This window comes from Podarcis bocagei (assembly GCF_964188305.1).
Source record: "Podarcis bocagei genome assembly, chromosome: 17".
Classification (NCBI taxonomy): Eukaryota; Metazoa; Chordata; class Lepidosauria; order Squamata; family Lacertidae; genus Podarcis; species Podarcis bocagei.
This window is the reverse complement of record NC_138143.1, coordinates 33,850,437-33,873,316: the sequence shown is the minus strand read 5'-3', so window position 1 is coordinate 33,873,316 and position 22,880 is coordinate 33,850,437. Positions and strand designations below refer to the sequence as shown.

The 22,880-nt window shown below is 47.8% G+C and overlaps 1 protein-coding gene across 1 annotated transcript in view; it reads left to right on the top strand.

The window, feature by feature from the left end:
• EPHA1 (EPH receptor A1) overlaps positions 1–22,880 on the top strand; it is an 88,028-nt gene that overhangs the window by 63,207 nt on the left and 1,941 nt on the right. The window contains exons 7-17 of the mRNA XM_081176261.1: positions 1,100–1,224; positions 2,055–2,214; positions 5,473–5,566; positions 5,682–5,737; positions 10,527–10,649; positions 10,745–10,930; positions 11,827–11,888; positions 15,168–15,377; positions 17,384–17,533; positions 19,318–19,511; positions 20,794–20,949. Coding sequence (XP_081032387.1) covers positions 1,100–1,224; positions 2,055–2,214; positions 5,473–5,566; positions 5,682–5,737; positions 10,527–10,649; positions 10,745–10,930; positions 11,827–11,888; positions 15,168–15,377; positions 17,384–17,533; positions 19,318–19,511; positions 20,794–20,949 — 1,516 coding nt within the window. The remainder of the gene's footprint in view (positions 1–1,099; positions 1,225–2,054; positions 2,215–5,472; positions 5,567–5,681; positions 5,738–10,526; positions 10,650–10,744; positions 10,931–11,826; positions 11,889–15,167; positions 15,378–17,383; positions 17,534–19,317; positions 19,512–20,793; positions 20,950–22,880) is intronic.

Sequence of the window (22,880 nt, the reverse complement as noted above, 5' to 3'; positions counted from 1 at the left end):
TGGCAGAACTCTTATCATTCTGTTTGCTTTATGAAGGCAACACAATTAGAAGCTAACAAAATCATTTCCCATATCCCTGTCAGGCCTTTCCATCCCCATTGGTGGCCACTATCACAAACCGTGTACAGTGGTACCTCGGGTTACAAACACTTCCGGTTATAGACTCCACTAGCCCGGAAGTAGTACCCCGGGTTAAGAACTTTGCCTCAGGATGAGAACAGAAATTGCGAGCTGGCAGCACGGCAGCAGCGGGAGGCCCCATTAGCTAAAGTGGTGCTTCAGGTTAAGAACAGTTTCAGGTTAAGAATGGACCTCCGGAACGAATTAAGTTCTTAACCCGAGGTACCATTGTATTTAATCTGCAAAACCTTTGTTGTGGATGCATCAGTGAAATAGGAAAGTTGATTCTTCAGTCTAACAGTTGCCAGTCAAAATGGCAAAATTTGTTATGAGTTCCCTGGTGCCATCATAAGCCCATGAACCGCTCCTTCTACCTTGTCGTGTGTGTGTGTGTTTAAAGAGTCAGATTTTTATGCTGCAGAAAGCAGCTTATAAAGAGAGGTGATCTTTTTGAACGCAGAGTTAATCCAGGACATATCTAAGGCAGGCTGTGGCACAGAGCATTGTGGTTTCTTCTCTGAAGTCTGTGGGATTCCCAGAAACAAAAGTGACGTTGGAAATTCACACCCTTGTGCCTCAAGATGCTTTTAAGAGTTGTGTCATTCTTAGAAATGCACTTCTGTGTACAAGAAGCAGTATCCAAAAAGTAGAAGGAAGTGAAGTCAAATGGGAGCGAAAGTATGTGTGAAGGATGCTAGCAAGTTCTGACCCACGGGTGATATCAACCTGTCTCCTGGTCTGCTGCTCTAATGACAGCCCAAATGTGGCCCTAGAGACAGCCACCTTACTTTGATTCAGAGAAGGGCAAGCTCTGTGCAGAATTTGTTAGGTTTAGCCAATCTGCTGCTAACTGGGCAGAGTCAGGAAAAGCAATGAGCTCCAGAGCTTTCACTAAGGGAATTAGGGGTGTGGGATGAATTGCTAGCCTGCTGCCAAGAGCAGGTTACACTTTGACCATCTCTCCTTTCTTTATGTGCAGTCCCTGGCAAGGTGACTGATCTCATCCTGGCAAGGCGAAATGACAGCAGCCTCTCTGTGACTTGGTCACCGACACGACATCGCAGCCGTAGCTCCGTGAACTACGAGGTTATGTACTTTGAGAAGGTGAGATATGCTCTTCCTTTGCTCAACACCTGCAAACTTCATCAATGTTCCCCTTCCATTTCACAAGCTCTTCAAGTCCTATAGCATATGGGTTTGGAACCTCTGGCCCATGGATTCAGTTTTGCCTGCCAGGCTGTTTCCTTCAAACCACACCTGATGTCATATGTGACTTTAGGTGTGCGGCAGGTAGAGATGTGGTTGGATCAGCTGTTCACCCAGCTGGTCCCTTCAGAAAGCACCATTGAACTCCCTTCCCTGCACATCAGCTAAAGCACGAGGAGTTCAGTCCTGCTTGGCTGTTATCTCTCCCCGCATCCCCATGGACCAACTTTGGCAGGTGGGTGGGTGTCAGACACCTGATGCCATTATTATGAATTTAGGTGATGGACAGGTGGGTGCTAAAGATCTTGACTCCTGGGCCAGAAAGGTTCCCAACCCTTGCTATAAAGGTAAAGGGACCCCTGACCATTAGGTCCAGTTGTGGCCAACTCTGGGGTTGCGGTGCTCATCTCGCTTTATTGGCCGAGGAAGCCGGCGTCCAGCTTCCAGGTCATGTGGCCAGCATGACAAAGCCACTTCTGGTGAACCAGAGAAGCGCACGGAAACGCCGTTTACCTTCCCGCCGGAGCGGTACCTATTTATCTACTTGCATTTTGACTTGCTTTCAAACTGCTAGGTTGGCAGGAGCAGGGACGAGCAACGGGAGCTCACCCCGTCGCGGGGATTCGAACCGCTGACCTTCTGATCGGCAAGTCCTAGGCTCTGTGGTTTAACCCACAGTGCCACCCGCATCCCCACCCTTGCTATAGCACAGCCTAATTGTTTTGCAGGGAGAAGAGAAGCACTACACTGTTCAACACCTCCAGGAACCCCAAGTAACTTTGGCAAATCTGCAGCCTGACACAGCTTACCTGATGCGCGTGCGCTCCATCACAGACTCTGTAGCTGGGCCATATTCCCAGGAACAGGAATTCCGCACTCTTCCACAAGGTAGACCCCTTGATGCCCCACTTTGTTTGTAAAGGAGGGATTCTTGCTAATGGATTTGGGACTAAACTAGATGCAAGGAACAATTCAGATTGGGATTGTGTTGCAAGTGTAGGAAGCTAATTTCCCACCCACTCCAAGCTGTTTTTCTAAAGGAAGTCACCCCATCCCTGAAGTTGCTATTTGTGACATTACCTAACATTACACCACTGGTGTATGTGGATTTTCATAAGGAAGATAAGGAAAATGGAACAAACTTACACATACATACACACACTTACTTGCAACTTTTCCAGGCATTATATGGTAGTGTTCCTGTAAAATCTTTTTTACTCAATGGGCTCTAAAACACTTGAGGTCATACTTTTTTGCTGTTAGGAAAGTGATGGGAAAATGCATTATAAAGTGTAGGATAACAGTTTATTTATAGTCTCTGTACAAACAAATCAGGATGGGTGCTCAATATATAAATTTCTAGGAGGCATCCAGATACTGTCACAGCTTCCTTTTTAAATTGTTTTACTAATATACTGTTTGGTTTTTCGGCATGGTAATTAGAAATGCTTTCAGATCTGCATTGCAAAACTAAAACTAAATGCAAACAACTTCCCTTTGGAGACTGAGAGCTGTTTCATGCAGCAGTCGTATTTGCTGCCTGAAGCTCCCCTCTTCGCTACACCAGCTTCCTGCAAGGAATACATAAACTGTGTGGGGCAAGTCTATGTGCCTAAACTCCTGGAGACATGAACCTGTAAACCCTTCTTACTGTGGCTTTCCAGTGCCTCTTGTTGCTAAATTTATTACTTTCTCTTCACCCACAGGTCCCAGAGCAGGTTACAGCAACTTAAAATTCATAAGAAAAAAACAGTTAAGACAAGTCACAAGAATAGGTTGGGTGCTGATAAGATATCAGAGGCCAGGATAAAGAGGCACATTGGCAGCATCCACCCAAAGCTGTAAAGAAGCCAGACACACCTCTTGTGGGGAGAGAATTCCACAATGTAATAATAATAATAATAATAATAATAATAATAATAATAATAATAATAATAATAATTTATTATTTATACCCCACCATCTGGCTGAGTTTCCCCAGCCACTCTGGGCGGCTTCCAATCAAGTGTTAAAAACAGTACAGCATTAAATACTTCCTTGAACTTCCTTGAAACAGGGCTGCCTTCAGATGTCTTTTAAAGATAGGATAGCTACTTATTTCCTTCACATCTGAAGGGAGGGTGTTCCACAGGGTAGGCGTGGTGCCTGTGGAACAGGCCCTCTGTCTGGTTCCCTCACTTCTCGCAATGAGGGAACCGCCAGAAGGCCCTCGGCGCTGGATCTCAGTGTCCGGGCTGAACGATGGGGGGTGGAGACACTCCTTCAGGTATACAGGACCAAGGCCGTTTAGGGCTTTAAAGGTCAGCACCAACACTTTGAATTGTGCTTGGAAACGTACTGGGAGCCAATGTATATCTCTCAGGACTGGTGTTATGTGGTCCCGGCGGCCACTCCCAGTCACCAGTCTTGCTGCCGCGTTCTGGATTAATTGCAGTTTCTGGGACACCTTCAAAGGTAGCCCCACGTAGAGCACATTGCAGTAGTCCAAGCGGGAGATAACTAGAGCATGCACCACTCTGGTGAGACAGTCTGCAGGCAGGTAGGGTCTCAGCCTGCGTACCAGATGGAGCTGGTAGACAGCTGCCCTGGACACAGAATTAACCTGTGCCTCCATGGACAGCTGTGAGTCCAAAATGACTCCCAGGCTGCGCACCTGGTCCTTCAGGGGCACAGTTACCCTATTCAGGACCAGGGAATGTAGAGGCTGTCACAGACAATGCCTTATCCTGGGCCACCACACCCCCAAACTTCTGAGGGAAGTAGAACTACCAAGAGGGCCCTCTCTGCTGGTCCTAACACCTGAGTGGGTCTGTTGGCACACCTTGTGCATTTGCTGTGGCATAAACATGTGCAACAATCTGCTAAGAACAATGGCTGTATGAAACGTCTCTGAAACGCACCCACTCCCCAGTGTGGCCCTTGGATGAGATAAATAAGGTCAGCAAAGGCATTATAGAAAACTAGAACTAAGGATAACGCCAAGCATTGTTTCCAAAAAAAGACCAAAATGCACTTTAAAAAATTATCCACACAGCACTCAGTACTGAAAGTGTAATTGGGATCTGGGCCAAGCCACTCACTTACTAGTGGTTCCATACCCAACGTAAATACTGAAGAAAGCATTTGGGATAAATTTGGCATTGACATCATGAGCATACACTTCATAACAGTTCAGCTCCTCAAGTCCTTCCAATGACCTCTCAGATCAGGTATTTATAGATAAAGAGTTTTGATAAATAGGACAGCAAAAGAACACCCAGGGTGCTCACTGTTTGCGTTGGGGTTTAATACGCGTTCACTTTCTGTGTATATTAAAGCACAAAAAGTATCAGGGTTGTGTTTGCCTGAGGTTGATGTGCCTGCCTGGGGAATGGGGCTGTTGTTGTTGTTGTTTAGTCGTTTAGTTGTGTCCGACTGTTCGTGACCCCATGGACCAGAGCATGCCAGGCACTCCTGTCTTCCACTGCCTCCCGCACTTTGGTCAAACTCATGCTGGTAGCTTCGAGAACACTGTCCCGCCATCTCGTCCTCTGTCGTCCCCTTCTCCTTCTGCCCTCCATTTCCCCCAACATCAGGGTCTTTTCCAGGGAGTCTTCTCTTCTCATGAGGTGGCCAAAGTGCTGAAGCCTCAGCTTCAGGATCTGTCCTTCCAGTGAGCACTCAGGGCTGACTTCCTTCAGAATGGAGTGGTCTGATCTTCTTGCAGTCCATGGGACTCTCAAGAGTCTCTTCCAGCACCATAATTCAAAAGCATCAATTCTTCGGCGATCAGCCTTCTTTATAGTCCAGCTTTCACCTCCATACATCACTACTGTGGGGAATGGGGTTATCTCACTTATATACATTGTAGGAAACATGTAAGTAGCATTTATATGAACAAAATAGACCAAATAATTCGTGGTCTGTACTCTGCAAAATCGGAAACAAAGGTGGTGTTTTATTGGACATTGGGCTCTAAGCGTAAATGCCACTTCTTCATTACTTTTCCTTACATCTGGTTGAAACAAATCCTGTGCTTTCACATAGCTATGCCTACAGTTACTCTGAATCCCTATGGAAATCCAGATATATTTCTGGAATGGTGAGCCCTGGCTAGGGCTGCCTGGCCCTGGAACGGTGTCTATAACCTGCGTTTTGCTCTTGCAGATACTGGGATGCCCTCTGGAGGAGTGATTGTCAGCATAATCTTTGGAGTTCTGCTGTTTATCGGTCTGGTTGTCGGTCTCCTTGTTTGCCGAAGGTAGAGATGGCGGTTCTCGAGGGTGGAGGAAATCCTGGGCATTGTTATGTGGTTTGTTCTGTGCTCTGGATGGTTATACCGTCTCTGTTCTGATGTTTATCCTTATCTGTTTTAGGCACTCTTACCGACGCGGAGCCCGGCGATGCCACAAGCAATCCAGCTACGACCGAGGTGAGTGCCTGGAGTCGGGGAAGACAGAGGAGGTGAAAGGCTTCGGAGTTCAGAGCCCTAAGCTACATGTAACATGCAGACCAGCCAGATGAGCATTTGAGAATATCAAAAGCCACTTTGATGGGGATGGTCAGTAGTGCAGGGTTTTTTAGGGGGGGGCGTAGGGAGAGTGATGATTAACTTTTCCTCAGCAGGTGTACTTCTGCTCCAAATTCCTCCCCTCCTCTATCCATAGCTGTCAAGCGTCCCTTATTTGGCAAAACAGTCCCTTATCCCAACGCCATGTCCTGCTGCTGTCCCTTATTGATGACGTCCCTTAAATTTCCTGGGTTTCAAAGGAAGCAGCTCTTCTCCTTCCCTCCCTGCTGGCCAGGGAGGAGGGAGGCTCCAACCGTGTTGCTTGGGTTCATTGCTCACCCAATAGGAAGTCTAAGAACGACTGGGGGGTGGAGCTTGCATGCCTTGTGCTGATCAAATCGGCTGCATTGCCTGGGGACTCGCCTTTGCTCAGCGCTTCCCAGCGGAGACGTAACAGTGATTTGGCTTGAGGCTTGAGGCTTCGTTTGGCTGCTAGCTGGGCTTTCTGCCTTTGGCTCAGAGGGGCTCAGAAGTTGAACATACCTGTGCTTTGAAAATCCCTTATTTTGGCTGCTTATCCCTTATTTCCGAGGCTGCTGGTCCCTTATTTTCAAATCTGTAAGTTGACAACTATGCCTCCATCCTATGTCCCCTCAGTCTGAAGTCCAGATATATATTGCCAAGCACAAGCTCACACTTAGGCCCACCAACTCTAAGGGGCTGCCTTGTCTTCAGCCTCTTCAATATTTGTTGGAAAGGGACCAGGACAGCTCAGTGTTGAGGGGGCCTGGCATGCGCTATCACACACATTGCATGTTGCAGCTTCAGCAGCTGGCTCCTTCAGAGTGCTCGGTCTCCTGCAGGCAGCATGACATCACACTGTGACATCACACACACACAATACGCGACGGGCCACCTCTCTTTTTTGAAATGATTTTTACTGGTTTTGCAAAATAAATCTCACAATTAACACAATTACCGTATTTTTTGCTCTATAAGACTCGCTTTTTCCCTCCTAAAAAGTAAGGGGAAATGTGTGTGCGTCTTATGGAGCGAATGCAGGCTGCGCAACTATCCCAGAAGCCAGAACAGCAAGAGGGATCGCTGCTTTCACTGCGCAGCGATCCCTCTTGCTGTTCTGGCTTCTGAGATTCAGAATATTTTTTTCCTTGTTTTCCTCCTCCAAAAACTAGGTGCGTCTTGTGGTCTGGTGCGTCTTATAGAGCGAAAAATACGGTAAATTTTAGAATCAAACAAGAGTCTTCCGAATCTTAGGACTTAACCTCTTCCCCTCTGTGGGTCCTTTATATATCTTAATCAACTGCATATTATAGTTCATCTGAATTATAATCCTCCAGTACAGTCATACCTTGGGTTACAGCTGCTTCAGGTTGTGTTTTTTGGGGTTGCAGACCGCTGAAACCCAGAAGTACCGGAACGGGTTACTTCCGGGTTTCAGCGGTCGCGCATGCGCAGAAGCACTAAATCGCGCTTTGCGCATGCACAGAAGCGCCGAATTGCAACCCGCACATGTGCAGAAGCGCAGGCGTGGGTTGCACATCGCGGGTTGTGAATGTGCATCCCGCACGGATCACGTTCTCAACCGAACGTCCACTGTATAATCAAAGTCTTTGTAACATTCCAAGAGTTAGTGAAAGCCTTCCAAAAAGCTCAATTGATTATAGTGTTATTTTAAATACCGTCTGTATTTGTCCCTTTCTCTATTGAAGTTTTGGTCTTCCTGATTTCTGGTTTTCCCAGTCAGTCTCGCCATCTTTGCATAGTCAAGTAGTTTCATCTGCCTGTCCGCCTTTGTTGGCATCTTATCCTCTTTCCATCGCTGCGCAAGCAGCATCCTTGCAGCTGTGCAACAGGCCACCTTCATCTTGGGGGCCACCTGGCACCTCTGCTCACACTTGACAGTAGTGGGGGGGAAAGGGATGATTTGGTGTGTGGAAATGGGCACTGGGGGAAAAAATCACTACGACATTTACTATTCTAATTAAGGTTTTGAGCTGCCGCTATATAACATGTCATTTGAACAGGTAACTTTCAAACCGGGTGCTTGATCAGGGCATGCAGTTCAGGCACTAGGTACTTGACCCCCCATGGTCTTCTCTGCAGCAATGGAGGGAGTCCACAAAGGCAGAGTGATTTAAAAAGAAAAAAATTGTCTAGTTTTTTTTATTATTATTATTTTTGTAAACTAGCCAAGGGATGGTTTTCCCATATGTACTGGGAAAATTCCCAGAGGTAAAGGAATTCTGGAAAAAAATCCTAAAGGTTATTAATGAAATTTTTAAAATCAAGCTTTCAATAGATTTTGATTTCACGACAATGGGTATTGTAATGGTTTGGAGTTACTCGTGCGTAAACTGTCCCCGTTTGGGAGCTTAACAGCCTGGGTAAAACCGTCTTGACTGCACAGCCCATCTCCACGTGGCTGCCTCAGTCGCTAGCAGAATCTGTCTGTGGGCGTTTCTTAAACCTTTTCCAGCATAAAAGCTGTTTGACACCCAGTCGTCTTCGCCTCTCATTGCGCGGGAGTCTTCTGCGCAGGGAGGGCGTGGGTAGTGGAGGACCAGTGCTCTCTTCACTGACGTCCAGGGAAGAATCCCGGAGCCCTTTCCCCTCTTCCCCCATTTGTTCTCCTGGATCCTTGGTGTTATGCTGATTTCCTTCCCCCTCTATCAAGCTGTGTCTCCCCCTGGTGCTGGTACCTTCTCCTGCAGAATCGGAGAGCCTCTCCTTCTCCTGTTGCTCTGATGTCAGTTTCCTGACATCCATACTTGGAAACATGGCTATAGAGAAAGGTGACCTGCTTACCTTCAAAGCTATGATATTAGCAGAAAAGGCAACGATAGCTTTAGGTTGGAAAGATAGAGAAAATTGGACAGTAGAGGCATGGAATAGTTATTTGTTTGAATTTATTCAGTCGGACATTGTCGCAGTCACGTCACAGGAAACAATGTGGAAGGTCAAGTCCACAATGATAAGGAACAGATGGAACCCCTATCTTCAATGGATAAAAACTACTGGAACAAAAGACATCCGGTGGAAACTAAAGATGCTATGCCCGTGGCTGAGGATAATTGTTTGAACCCTTCTAATGGATATTGGGAGGGTGGGGGAGGGAAAGGAAAAAATTGTACAGGAAATTTAAAAATTGGAAGGAGGTAATACAATGTATGTAAAAATCCCAAACTCAAAAAAAATATAAGGAAAAGGAAAAAATTGTATCCAAGTGCACAGCCAGCCTAAGGGAGCATCCGGCGAAATGCGAGGAGGTAATTCTAACTCCTCGTGAAAAGGCAGAAACCTAAACGCAAGTCGCCTGATATGTTTAAAAAACACCACTTGATTTATTAAACAACATAGCGATACAGTTTTAAAGTGTTAAGCACAAAGTACTTTTTGCTGACCAGCTGAATAGAATACTGCCTACATGCTCTCCTTTATATCTCCAAAAGTAAAAGATCTAAAAGAGGGTGAGCTGGTCCAACTTTTCATACCAAGTGGGCTGCAAGAGTACTTCAACATGGAACTCATGGGCCAAGCACTGCCTTGTCGAGCGAGCGGGGTGGGGTTGGGGGTTGGGAGTGAGGCCAGAATTTGACCCAAACCTGCCAGCTCTCTACTACTTTTCCAAAGCCTAGTAAGCAAGATCCCAGGCTTTGGAAAGGAGGTGGCAGGACATGGGCAGGGTCCCAGAGCCCTCCCACCTCCTTCCCAAAGTTGAGAAAGGAGGTGGGAGGACTCCAGGATCCTGCCAGAGCCCTCACGCCTCCTACCCAAGCCCAGCCACGGACTGGGGATGCGTCAAATGTTGCTGAGAACTGCAAAATAAGACCTCGCTTGTTGGACTACCCTGATCTAAAATCTTTAAAATAAAATAAAAGCTGAATATCCAGGCAAGAAGCCTGGGATATTATTGCTCATTCACCAGCACAGCCCACTTCTCCCTGTGTCTATAACCTTGAATGAATTTCCACCTTTCTTTTCATCCATGGCTCTGTTTCCCCCACCATCGTCCATCTGAAGTCCTGTTCTATATTTTTCCTAGCACGGTCATAGGGAAATCACAGCACTCAGGCCTAGTTAGGGCCTCGGATCTTAGGAGATTGGGTGACCCATGCTCATCTTTCCAGCACCTGATGTCGCATGTGGCATTGGGCATGGGAGAGTTCAAGGTGCAGGTGCTTCGAAGAAAGAATTAGGTGCACACTCCCAAGTGTGCTTTTGTTTCTTCCTTTGCAGGCAAAATTCAGTGCTTTTAAAACTTGGCAACTTTTCCTGTTCTCCTTCAGCTTCAGTACGTTTGCTCTAGTAGCTTTAGGCTGTAACCTTACACAGCTAGATTTACTTTCCCAAGCCAATACGTTTAGGACTGGGATGTCGGCTGGGGGAATTCTTGCGTCTTACTGTACTGAAAGAGCAAAACCTTTGTGCAGAAATCATTTACAGTGATGGTGTTATGTACTGAAGTTCTCACCCTGGGCCAGCAGGGGGATACTGTAGATAGTTATGCAAATAAGGGATTGAAAGTAACGTTCAGTGATTGGATAGTTTTAGAAAATTGTTACAGTTACATTGTACTGGAGCTCTATATAAGCCGGCTGACTGAGCCCTTCAGTTCAGTTCTGTCCTGGCCTGTGAATAAACAAGAGCTGTTTGAAGAACCCACAACTTAACAGATGGCTCTTTATTACAGATGAGATTTGGTTGAAGCCATACGTAGACCTCCAGCCCTATGACGATCCCAGCAGGGGAGTCCTAGAATTCACAAAAGAGCTAGACCCATCCGTTGTCACCATGGAGACTGTTATTGGCGAAGGTGCGTATCATGAGGTTCCTGCTCTCTTTGTGGTCAGGAGATCCTTTTTCTATAACCCCAATACTCTCTTTTTCTTTCCTCTGAATACTCCACAGGCGAGTTTGGGGAGGTCTACTGTGGGAACCTGCGTTTCCCAGGGAAGGAACGTGTCGTGGTGGCCATCAAGACCTTGAAGTCAACTTACTCAGACTCAACATGGTGGAACTTCTTGCGTGAGGCAACGATCATGGGCCAGTTCAATCACCCCAACATTGTCCGCTTGGAAGGAGTCGTTACAAAACGTAAGGGCTCAGCCATGACGGGGCAGTAGCGCCTGGTGGTGGAATGGGGCGGTTTTCACTACGTGGAATCACCAGTGAGTATGAGGCTTCTGTGGAAGGTGCTGGAGCAGCATGTGGGAGCTACCAGATTCAGTCCTTGCCATCTCCAATGAGAATAATAATAATAATAATAATTTTTGTACCTTGCCCATCTGACTGGGTGGGAAGCCACCCTGAGTGGCTTCCAACATGCATAAAAACATAATAAAACATCAAACATTAAAAAGCTTTCCTACGCAGGGCTGCCTTCAGATGTCTTCTAAAGGTTATATACTTAAAGGTAAAGGTAAAGGTAAAGGGATCCCTGACCATTAGGTCCAGTCATGACCGACTCTGGGGTTGCGGCGCTCATCTCGCTTTATTGGCCAAGGGAGCCAGCGTACAGCTTCCAGGTCATGTGGCCAGCATGACTAAGCCGCTTCTGGCGAACCAGAGCAGCGCACGGAAACACCGTTTACCTTCCTGCCGGAGCAGTACCTATTTATCTACTTGCACTTTAATGTCCTTTCAAACTGCTAGGTTGGCAGGAGCTGGGACCAAGCAACAGGAGCTCACCCCATCATGGGGATTCGAACCGCCGACCTTCTGATCGGAAGTCCTAGGCTCTGTGGTTTAACCCACAGCGCCACCCGCGTCAATAATAATAATAATAATATAAATCATCCCTGCCCTGTGAGCTTGGAGGGCTACATAGCAGACGATAACTGGGCAAGAGGGACCAGAAGCTTCATGTTTTCAAAAGGTTAAAATGACTTTTCCATTTGGTTTTTGGGGGGAAGCCCAGAGAACCATTGCCAACCAGATGGGAAGTAAGGCGAGGGCAGCGCTAGTAATTTTCTTTTCTTTTTTCTTCCCAGGACACCCAATGATGATTATCACGGAATACATGGAAAATGGGGCTCTGGACACCTTCTTACGGGTGAGTCCTTTTTTGTCAGCCACTTAGGCATTGTCGGTTGGTAAAGCTGTATCAGAGCTGTATTAATTCAGATTGAAGGTGGAGACTCCATGCAAAAGGAAATTCAACCTAAGAAAATGAGCACGTTGGAGAGAGAAGGCTCAGCTAGAACCCGTCCCAATGCCAAATCATTTTCTATATGCGCACTTTTTTATTTTTGCATGGAGGAGTATTTAGCCATGTCATTCCCCAATGCCACTACGAAGTAAAGGAGCCTGACCAGAGCTTTACCACCTGAATGATAACTAGGCCTAGAAGAGGAAAGGAAACTTGTCACTTTTGTCTGGCAGTGCTCATGGTTTCTGGCTTTGATCTAGGGACCAGGGTTTCTGAAGGACTGCTTTATCACATGTGAAACTACGTGGTCTTCCTCAGAGGCCTCTTCTCCAGGTGCCCTTGCCTTCTGAAGTTAGGCATCTAGGACCTTTTCTATAGTGGGACCCTGGTTGCAATACACCCTATGTAAGAATGTAAGAGGAGCCTTGCTGGATCAGACAAGGGTTCATCTGTAGCTCAGCATCCTGTTCTCACAGTGGCCAAACAGATGCCGGTGAGAAGCCCTCAAGCAGGGAATGAGCATAGTCCATAGCTGTCAACCGTCCCTTATTTGGCGGGGAAGTCCCATATCCCAGCACTGTGTCCCGCTGCTATCCCTTATCGATGATGTTCCTTAAATTTCCCGGATTTCAAAGGAAGCAGCTCCTCTCCCTCCCTGCCTGCCGGCCAGGGAGGAAGGAGGCTCCAACTGTCTTGCTTGGCTGCGTTGCTCACCCAGTAAGGAGTCTAAGAATGACTGGGGGGGTGGAGCTTGCATGCCTTGTGCCGATCAAATCGGCCGCGTTGCCTGGGGACTCGCTTTTGCTCAGCGCTTCCCAGCGGAGAGGTGACGGTGGTTTTCCTTGCTGCATCCCCTTTGCCGGGTTGCTGCGCTGTGGGAACCACTGCTTGAGGCTTTGTTTGGCTGCTGGCTGGGCTTTCTGCCTTTGGCTCGGAGGGGCTCAGAAGTTGAACATACCTGTGTTCGGGAAATCCCTTATTTTGGCTGCTGATCCCTTATTTTTGAGGCTGCTGGTCCCTTATTTTCAAATCTGTAAGTTGACAGCTATGGCACAGTCTCCCCAGAGGTACACCACTGGTGCTCACTTGGTTACGTTTCAGGCATCAGATAAAAATAATCCTATTCTCCCAGCCTTTTAATACGGCTTTCATTTCTATCTGTTTATATTCTCTATATTCTTCTTGCTACTTTTTATTTTCTTTTTCTAAATATATTTTTATTAAATAATTTTAACAGAACAAATAATCAATATATCCAATTACATCCCCCCCCTTTTTATTTCCCCCCATCCCTCCCTCTTCCACCCTCTAAGGACTTCCCTCAGCTCCCCTCTCTGATTTATTTGCACATATTATTCTCCGCATGTTGTAAAATTGTACATATCTGTCAGGGCTGCCTCAGGTCTCAGCTCACAAAAGACCAACGCCAGGTTCTTCTTATATACAAGGATGTTTATTGCAGTTCATTATTGCTTTCACAACCGAGGCGCGCAGCCCCGCGTCTCTTAGCCTAGACGTTTTAAGTCCCCTCTGAATCGGTCCCGCCCCTACACCAGCTTAAGAGGCTTGTGCTAGTCCACCTCTTCCTGTCTTTCCTTTTCCGCAGGGTCTTTCTGCCCCCCTGGGTCCCTTCTCTCCTGCTCTCTCCTGAAGCGGATTCCTCAGATGCCTGTTCCCCCCTCCTTCGTGCTTTGGGGCCAGGCTCCTCCTCCGGGCTCTCTCCATTTCCGCGCGCCTCCACATTTGAACTTGGCGCGCGTTCGCTACCCCTGACCTTCCTCTTGACACTTACACTACTCCCTGTACTACTCTCCGCCTCTTCCGGCAGGACGTTCTGCCCCGATCTCCTTCCCCTGTCTCCTTCCTGCTCTGCTCCGTGTGTCACACTGGGAACTCCACTCTCTTCACTTCGTTCCTGCTGGGAAGCCGGCCCCGATCTCCCACTCCCACTCGGGGTTTCCCTGCTGCTTCCCTGCCCCTGGCATGTCCCCCCTGTGAACCCCCTTGGCCTGACTAGGGGCGCCCCCTTCTGGGAATCCTCCGATTCACTTGAGAGACTCATGGAAGACCTCAAGTCATTGTCCTCCTCTTCCTCACAGTCCTGGGATTCTTCCCCATCGCTCTCCGTCTCCCCCCTCACCTGTGCCTCTGTCCCTGAACCCCTGACAATATCATTGCCTTATCTGTCTTATATTCTACGAATAAATTTGTGGATGTTTATTCGAAACCTGACAAGGAGTCCAAATCATTTTGTTGACTTTTTAGATAATTTGTAAAAAAGTTCTCATTCTTCCTTGAAGTCACGGTTGTCCTTCTCACATAGTTTGTATGTCAACTTTGCCAACTCCGTGTAGCTCATCAGTTTTTCTTGCCATTGTTCTTTTCTGCAGTTTTCTTTTAGCATTATTGGGGTTTGTTTGTTGTTGTTGTTTTAGATTAATTTGATAAGATTTAATTTATATTAGCCACCTTGGAATCTCTTACCTCGAACGGCTGGATATTCTTGGGAACTGAGTAACTTGGGTCATGCCTGGATAAGTTGTGACCGACTGTGCTGAATGTAGACCCATCAGCCATATCCACCAGCCCATCAGGAACTCCAGACCCCCCACCCCCCAGATTTTGTGGTCTGTCTAGGACTAAAAAGCAAAGGGCTGGCAAGCCACAGTCCAAGACTGTTGCACACTGTATTTGTTTTTTGGTGGGACACAAGCTGGGGTGGCGCTGTGGGTTAAACCACAGAGCCTAGGACTTGCCGGTCAGAAGGTTGGCGGTTCGAATCCCTGCGACGGGGTGAGCTCCCGTTGCTCGGTCCATGCTCCTCCCAACCTAGCAGTTCGAAAGCACATCAAAGTGCAAGTAGATAAATAGGTACCACTCTGGCGGGAAGGTAAACGGCGTTTCCGTGCACTGCTCTGGTTCACCAGAAGCGGCTTAGTCCTGCTGGCCACATGACCCAGAAGCTGTACGCCGGCTCCCTTGGCCAATAAAGCGAAATGAGCGCCGCAACCCCAGAGTCAGTCACGACTGGACCTAATGGTCAGAGGTCCCTTTACCTTTACCTTTAAGCTGTGGCTATAACGTTTCATTGCCACGACAATTCTGAAACTGCATTCTTCACTTTGAAACAAGCGGCTAAGCACGGGGAGAAGACTTTTCTATGTGCCTGTCTTTGTGTTTCAGGAGAACATGGACAAGTTCAGTGCGGTGCAGCTTGTGACAATGTTGCAGGGCATTGCCTCGGGGATGACCTACCTGTCAGACCGCAACTATGTGCACCGGGACCTGGCGGCCCGCAACATTCTGGTGTCTCATAACCTTCAGTGCAAGGTTTCAGATTTTGGTCTTTCTCGGATATTAGAAAACGACGTGGAGGGAACTTACGAAACGAAGGTAAAATTATGGAAACAAGATAAATAAAGTAGGGAGTAGGGCTGGGCGATGTATCAATATATTATCCAAAACTGTGTGCTGGTCCCGGGGGGGGGGGGGTTACCGTGCGGCGAGGTCTGAGTCCGGTCCTAGGTCAAGGGTATGGAGGCTGTCCATCAAGGGCAAAGCGGGGTCCAAGGCAAGGAGCTGGGCGTGGTCAGGAACTCTGGAAGAGCAGGACAGGGTGCTGGCAGGAACAGGTTACCAACGATGTTGCTCCCGCAACCTGGGACTGGGCTGACTGGCCTTTATCTCCTCTGAGGCATAGGGCGGTCCCGGCCCACAGGTGACTCGCCTCTCCTGGCCTTAAGGTGAGCACTCCTCTTGTGAGAACTTAGTTCCCTCCGCCTCTCTGCCCTGAGCCTCTGCAGCTCCAGAGAGGCTGGAGGGTTACTGGACCCAGGGGCAACCTCACCTTCCCCTGACAGGGCTGGGAGAGGAGCACCTGCAGGCAATGGGTCCTCGATCACCTCCGGAGCCAGAGCGGATTCAGCTGGTGTCTGCTCCTTAGGATCCGGCACAGGTGAGGGCCCTTCAGGTTCAAGCCCCTGCCCCAGCTCAGCCGGCCCTGGAGGCGGGGACTCCTGTGCAGGCTGAGATTCCTCAGGTTCAGCCTCTGAATCAGATTCCCAAGCCATCACAAACTGGTTTGAAGTCCATATCGTGATATTGGTTTCATAGTTTTTGACCTGGCAATATGGACTTCAAACCAGTTTGTGATGGCTGCTGTTTGTCTCGTAGAGCTGGGTCAAAACTAGCAGACTTACTAAGAACTCCAAGGAGCCAAATGGCAGGTCCCGTATTTTTCGCTCTATAAGACGCACCTAGTTTTTGGAGGTGGAAAACGAGAGAAAAAATTCTGAATCTCAGAAGCCAGAACAGCAAGAGGGATTGCTGTGCAGTGAAAGCAGCAATCCCTCTTGCTGTTCTGGCTTCTGGGATAGCTGCACAGCCTGCATTCACTTCATAAGACGCACACACATTTCCCCTTAATTTTTAGGAGGGAAAAAGTGAGTCTTATAGAGCAAAAAATACGGAAACTTTCTGATTTAGACTGGGTATAGTGAAATGCCTGAATAAAATACTTAAGGGAGTAACACAGAGCAAGTCAGAGCATTCTCAGAAATAAAGCTTTATTTTTAAAAAGTACAAAAAGATGGTAATTGAACAGTGGAAAACTTTCCAGGAACTAAGAGGGAAAGAGGAAGAAGGGGCTGTACAACATGACTTTGGCTTCAAAAGAGACAGAAGGAAGAAGACGATTAAAGTCTGAAATGCAGTCAGAGAGAGGAGAACTTCACCAATCCTTTTCAGTTTTGTCAGAGAATGGGCACCAGGGTCCAAGGGTAGGAAGATGAGCATCCAACAGGACCCTGGGTGGGCTGTCTGCCAGAAATCTAGCATACTTTAAAGAACTGGGACGTGGAGACTCAAATAGGGCCAGGACCATTATAGACTTCAGAAGGGAGGGGCTTGATGGATATGTAAGGATGATGTTGGAAGAGTGATTTCCAGGTTTGAACTAAAAGAGGTTTAATGTTTTCCAGTACTACCAATATCCTACTCTTTAATTAAGCAGGCAATTGATAATATTGGATCTCAAGGGAGCTTAGGCATTTGCCTTCTCAGGAGGTCCAAGTCTAGCTGGGTTGGGGGCTACTCTCTTCTCTATGTCATTAGAGAATTTTGTCAAGCAACCTGGATTTTGCCCTCTGCATCTTGATAAATTACTTCCTTCTACATTCAAACAAAATGGAAACTTTATGATCCAAGGTTCCAAGGAACACCAGCTTGAGCTCCTGGCAACAACGCCATGTTTTGCTTGCTTGCTTGCTTATGTGTGTGTGTTTCACATATTTTTTCTTCCCTAGGGAAGGAAGCAGAGAGTGGCTTTGTGGGCTCCTAGATTGCAGCTGAATAGCCAAACCGTAGTTTCCATTTCACAGTTGCAATCTCTTTTTCAACAGGGTGGCAAGATCCCTATCCGATGGACAGCGCCTGAAGCTATTGCCCATCGAATCTTCACCTCAGCCAGTGATATCTGGAGTTTTGGCATTGTCATGTGGGAGGTGCTGTCCTATGGTGACAAACCATATGGGGATATGACCAATCAGGAGGTAAGAGGGTCAAGGGAAACGCTTATTGAGCAAGGAAACCACCTCCTGGATTAGCGGAGCTGGAGCTGAACTAGAAGAGATCGTAATAAAGAACACGTTTCCAGATTTCCCCATGGCCCAAAATTCCGTTTTCTACTTTCCTGAAGGGAGCAGCCATAGTTGGGCAGCCCAACTGAGATCCATTAGTCATGAGTTTCAGTACATTAACCAATTTGATTAAATCTGCATAGGAGAAAAAACAATGGGTTGCGTCCAGTGCTCTGCCAGCATAAATCTGCGGGTGCAGTAGGGCTTCCATTTCCTCTTCTCCACACACTCCCAAATCCACTTTGGAGGATCTCCCAACCCCCTGAAGCTGATTTGGGGGGCATGCAGGGGCTGGAGGGGACGCGGGTGGCGCTGTGGGTTAAACCACAGAGCCTAGGACTTGCTGATCAGAAGGTCGGTGGTTCAAATCCCCACGACGGGGTGAGCTCCCGTTGCTCGATCCCTGCTCCTGCCAACCTAGCAGTTTGAAAGCACGTCAAAGTGCAAGTAGATAAATAGGGGAAGGTAAACGGCATTTCCATGCGCTGCTCTGGTTTGCAGAAGCAGCTTAGTCATGCTGGCCACATGACCCGGAAGCTGTACGCTGGATCCCTCGGCCAATAAAGCGAGATGAGCGCCTCAACCCCAGAGTCGGCCATGACTGGGCCTAATGGTCAGGGGTCCCTTTATCTTTACTAGGGGCTGGAGAGGGCAGGGGGCTTATCTACTTTCCTGCTGCTCTTTCCAGGCACAGATCCGTGCTTAAAAGCTCAGTGTCTGAGTGTGGTTTTGTTTTGCCCCAAGCTTTCCCCTCAAAAACCTGCTCTTTAGCGCTCAATTGGAGCAAACGTCAATTCGGGCTTTCTGTGGATTGCTGTTTGCTCTGACTGAGCTTTAAAGAGCTCCAGAGGAAAATTGTGTACTCCGACATAAAGGTAAAGGGACCCCTGACCATTAGGTCCAGTCGTGGCCGACTCTGGGGTTGCGGCGCTCATCTTGCTTTATTGGCTGAGGGAGCCGGCGTGCATCTTCCGGGTCATGTGGCCAGCATGACTAAGCTGCTTCTGGCAAACCAGAGCAGCGCATGGAAACACCGTTTACCTTCCCGCCAGAGCGGTACCTATTTATCTACTTGCACTTTGACTGTTAGGTTGGCAGGAGCAGGGACTGAGCAACGGGAGCTCACCCCGTCGTGGGGATTCGAACCACCAACCTTCTGATCGGCAAGTCCTAGGCTCTGTGGTTTAACCCACAGCGCCACCCGCATCCCTTGTACTCGGACATAATCCCTGGAAAAAGCAGAGAAGAAGTGTGAAGCTCTGAGAGGAAGAGGAAACTTGTTACCAGCAAAGCTCAAGTTTTGGATACGGCCCAGCAGTTTAGAAGGGAACCTCACACACTGCTTTCAAAAGACGTGCATCTAATACAGTAGTAGCATCTCTCCTTTAAGAAGTATTTCTCCTTCTCAAACATGCGGAAATGGATGCATTTTCTAAGATGCCACTCATCCATAACTTTTGCTGTTCAACTTGTATCGGAATTCCTTTTAACAGAAGAATGTGGTGACCTCCTTAGCTCATACGTTTTTAATGAATTAATCAAATGGATTAAATGTGGCAGTTCCAATTCCAAAGGATTTCCCAATATTTAAACATTACGCTCCTGAGAAAGTAGCCCTCGACTCCAGTTTCTTAGGTAGCTGTGTTCTAAGGAATGTTTGCCCTGTTCACAGTGATCTTGTGTTTTACCTGGAACAGGTGATGAAGAGCATAGAGGATGGGTATCGGCTCCCCCCACCTGTGGACTGCCCATCCGTCCTTTACGAGATCATGAAGGTGTGTTGGTCATATGACCGGACCCGGAGACCCCGCTTCCGGGAGATCTTCGCTCAGCTAGAGCACTTCATCTCCAGTCCACATTTGCTTCGAACTGTGGCCGACTTTGACCCCAGGTAAGTGATATGCATGGCAATGCTTAGGGGACAGAGCTGTGTAAATTTGTGTGCACGCACACAGGCACACACACACACAAAGGGGAAGAATAAAAAAAAGCTGAATTCTAAGTGTGATCTTACAGCGTTACCTTGGTTCTTGAATGGCTTAGTTGTCGAACAAATCGGCTCCCGAACACTGCAAACCCGGAAGTAAGCGTTCTGGTTTGCAAACGTTTTTCGGAAGCTGAACATCTGACGCGGCTTCCTTCCGCTTGAGTGCAGGAAGCTCCTGCAGCCAATCGGAAGCCGCACCTTGGTTTTTGAACAGTTTCAGGAGTTGAATGGACTCCCGGAACAGATTAAGTTCGAGAACCAAGGAACCACTATATTTATATATATTATTTGTTAGTCACTTTTCTGACCAAGTTAATTCAAAGTGGCTTTCATGAAAACAAATTAAAAACCAACATTAAAAACCTAAAAACACTAAGGTAGGACCAGAGGTCCCACCCCACTAAAAGAGGCAATGCCACCCTTCAAATTAAGGGCCCAAAACTCTGGAGAAAAGGATTTGCCTGGCACTTAAAACTGGATAAAGATGTTGCCAGGCCCAATTATGCATAGCTGGATAATCTCTTTTGTTTTGGCCTGGCTTATTCCCTGCAGAAGGTTGGCTTATTCCCTGGCTTATTCTCTGCAGAAGGTTGGCGGTTCGAATCCCCACGACGGGGTGAGCTCCCATTGCTCGGTCCCTGCTCCTGCCAACTTAGCAGTTCAAAAGCACCTCAAAGTGCAAGTAGATAAATAGGTACTGCTCTGACGGGAAGGTAAACAGTGTTTCCGTGCGCTGCTCTGGTTCGCCAGAAGCAGCTTAGTCATGCTGGCCACATGACCTGGAAGCTGTATGCTGGCTCCCTCGGCCAATAAAGCGAGATGAGCGCCGCAACCCCAGTTGGTCACGACTGGACCTAATGGTCAGGGGTCCCTTTACCCTTTATCTTTATTCCCTGCATGCTGAATTCTGTACACACCCTCACTTTCTGTGCTTTTGGAGCACTTTGCAGAATTGTACCCTGCCCTTCAATGTGTTCGTGGCATCAGTGCCAGCCTAGGTTGCATCAAATGCCACAATGGCTTCTCCATGCTAGTTTATGGGATGCCATAAACGCCCGCTGGGTTAAGCGTAGACATTTCTCTCCAGCTCCATCAGAAGGGGGTGGGGGGGGGCGTGCTGGTCTTCTCATGAACTGCATTCATTTTAAGTGTTGCATCAGGTCTGAAAATGCCTATCAATCCCCAGGGTGACGCTCCGCCTCCCCAGCTGCAGTGGCTCCGATGGGATTCCTTATCGGTCTATCCCAGAGTGGTTGGAATCCATCCGCATGAAGCGCTACATCATCAACTTCCGCACTGCCGGCCTGAACACCATGGAATCCATCCTGGAGCTTTCTGCCGAGTAAGCACAGGGCACCCTGAATTTGGGATTCTGATCTTCCAGGGCAGAAGAGAGGAGAGGGAAGGGAGGACATGCACCTAGGTGCCACCGTGTCTATTGCACCTCCTCACAGCATACAAAGACATTCAGGGATGCAGGTGGTGCTGTGGTCTAAACCACTGAGCCTCTTTGGGCTTCCTTATCAGAAGGTCGGTGGTTCGAATCCCTGCAATGGGGTGAGCTCCCGTTGCTCTATCCCAGCTCCTGCTAACCTACCAGTTCGTAAGCACACCAGTGCAAGTAGATAAATAGGTACTGCTGTGGCGGGAAAGTAAGTGGCGTTTCTGTGCTTTCTGGCTTCCGTCACGGTGTTCCGTTGCGGCAGAAGTGGTTTAGTCATGCTGGCCACATGACCCGGAAAGCTGTCTGTGGACAAACGCCGGCTCCCTCGGCCTGAAAGCGAGATGAGCACCGCAACCCCATAGTTGCCTTTGACTGGACTTAAGCATCCAGGGGTCCTTTTACCTTTACAAAGAAATTCATATGCACAGGATCAGCAAAAGAATCTCTCTGCCTGTCTGCTGATGCCTTAGCTACCAAGCTTGCACCCCTTTACAAGCACTTCTCATTATAGTTGTTCTTAGGGTTGACAGCTTCTTTTCTCACCCTGCTCTCTTGGGTTCCGTCCAGACACTGAGCAGATACCGCCGCTTTTCCTGGTACACAGGCCGAGTGACCAGGAAAAGGTTTCATGTGCTAACTTTCTCTGTGCTAAGCTATAATTCAAGGACGAGTGGAGAGACAATAAAAGGCCAAAATCCTGGCCAGAAGACGGAGAGAGAGACACTCTCCTGCTGCTTGTAAAGACCAAGAGTGAGATAGATCCTTGTATCTAGCTCATGATTGCCCAACGGAGTCTTTTGCTGTGGTTGAAAAGCAGGCAGAGAACCAACAGCTTAAGTCAGAGCATAAGCAGAAAGAGTCACAGTAATGCTTTGTTGGAGAGCAGAGAATATGTGAGTTAAGAGGCCTGGTTAACCTTTGGCCTTCCAGATGTTCTCAGACTCCCAGCTGCTGTCAGCCCCAGATAGCATGGACAAGGGTGATGGATAATGGGAGTTGAGAGTCCAACAACATGGGGGGGGGCAAAGGTTCCCCAGCCCTGAGCTAGAGCCATCTCCATCACAATCTCATTTTGTATGTGGGCTGGTAGTGAGGCTGAAAACAAGCAGGGTGGTTCTCTCTCTCCCCCCCCCCCCTTCAGAACTGAAGGTGGTTTGAATAGGGCAATTTACCTATTCATTTACTCCCTCCTGCCTCAAAGTTGGACTCTGGTGAAACAGGTTTTAGTACCTCAGGTTAAGAACTTAATTTCTTCTGGAGGTCTGTTCTTAACCTGAAACTGTTCTTAACCTGAAGCACCACTTTAGCTAATGGGGCCTCCCGCTGCCTCTGCACGATTTCTGTTCTCATCCTGAAGCAAAGTTCTTAACCCGAGGTAATATTTCTGGGTCAGCAGAGTCTGTAACCTGAAGCGCATGTAACCTGAAGCGTCTGTAAGCTGAGGTACCACTGTACATTCTTTTCTTTTTTTTCAAAAATCTGCAAAAGCTGGCCAGAGAAGTCAGCAAGCTAAAAAAGATCCTAGCAAAGGTTTACTCAAGAACTGATGTCAATGGGGCCTCCTTCCTAGTGAGCAGGCATAGGATTCTTTGGCGAGCTGGATATGTAAGAAATATTTGCAGAAGTAATAAGCATGGCCTTCTATTAAGAGCATAAGATAAAATCACTAACTCATACCAAAATACCGGACACATATGAAAATAATCCTAAGGAACCAAGGAATTAACATCAGCATACCAAAATTCACATGAGACAGTTAAGATAACTGCTGGCATCCATCACACTGCTAACGAATTGCTGCATTGCGTAAGATTGTATTTGTGCATCTT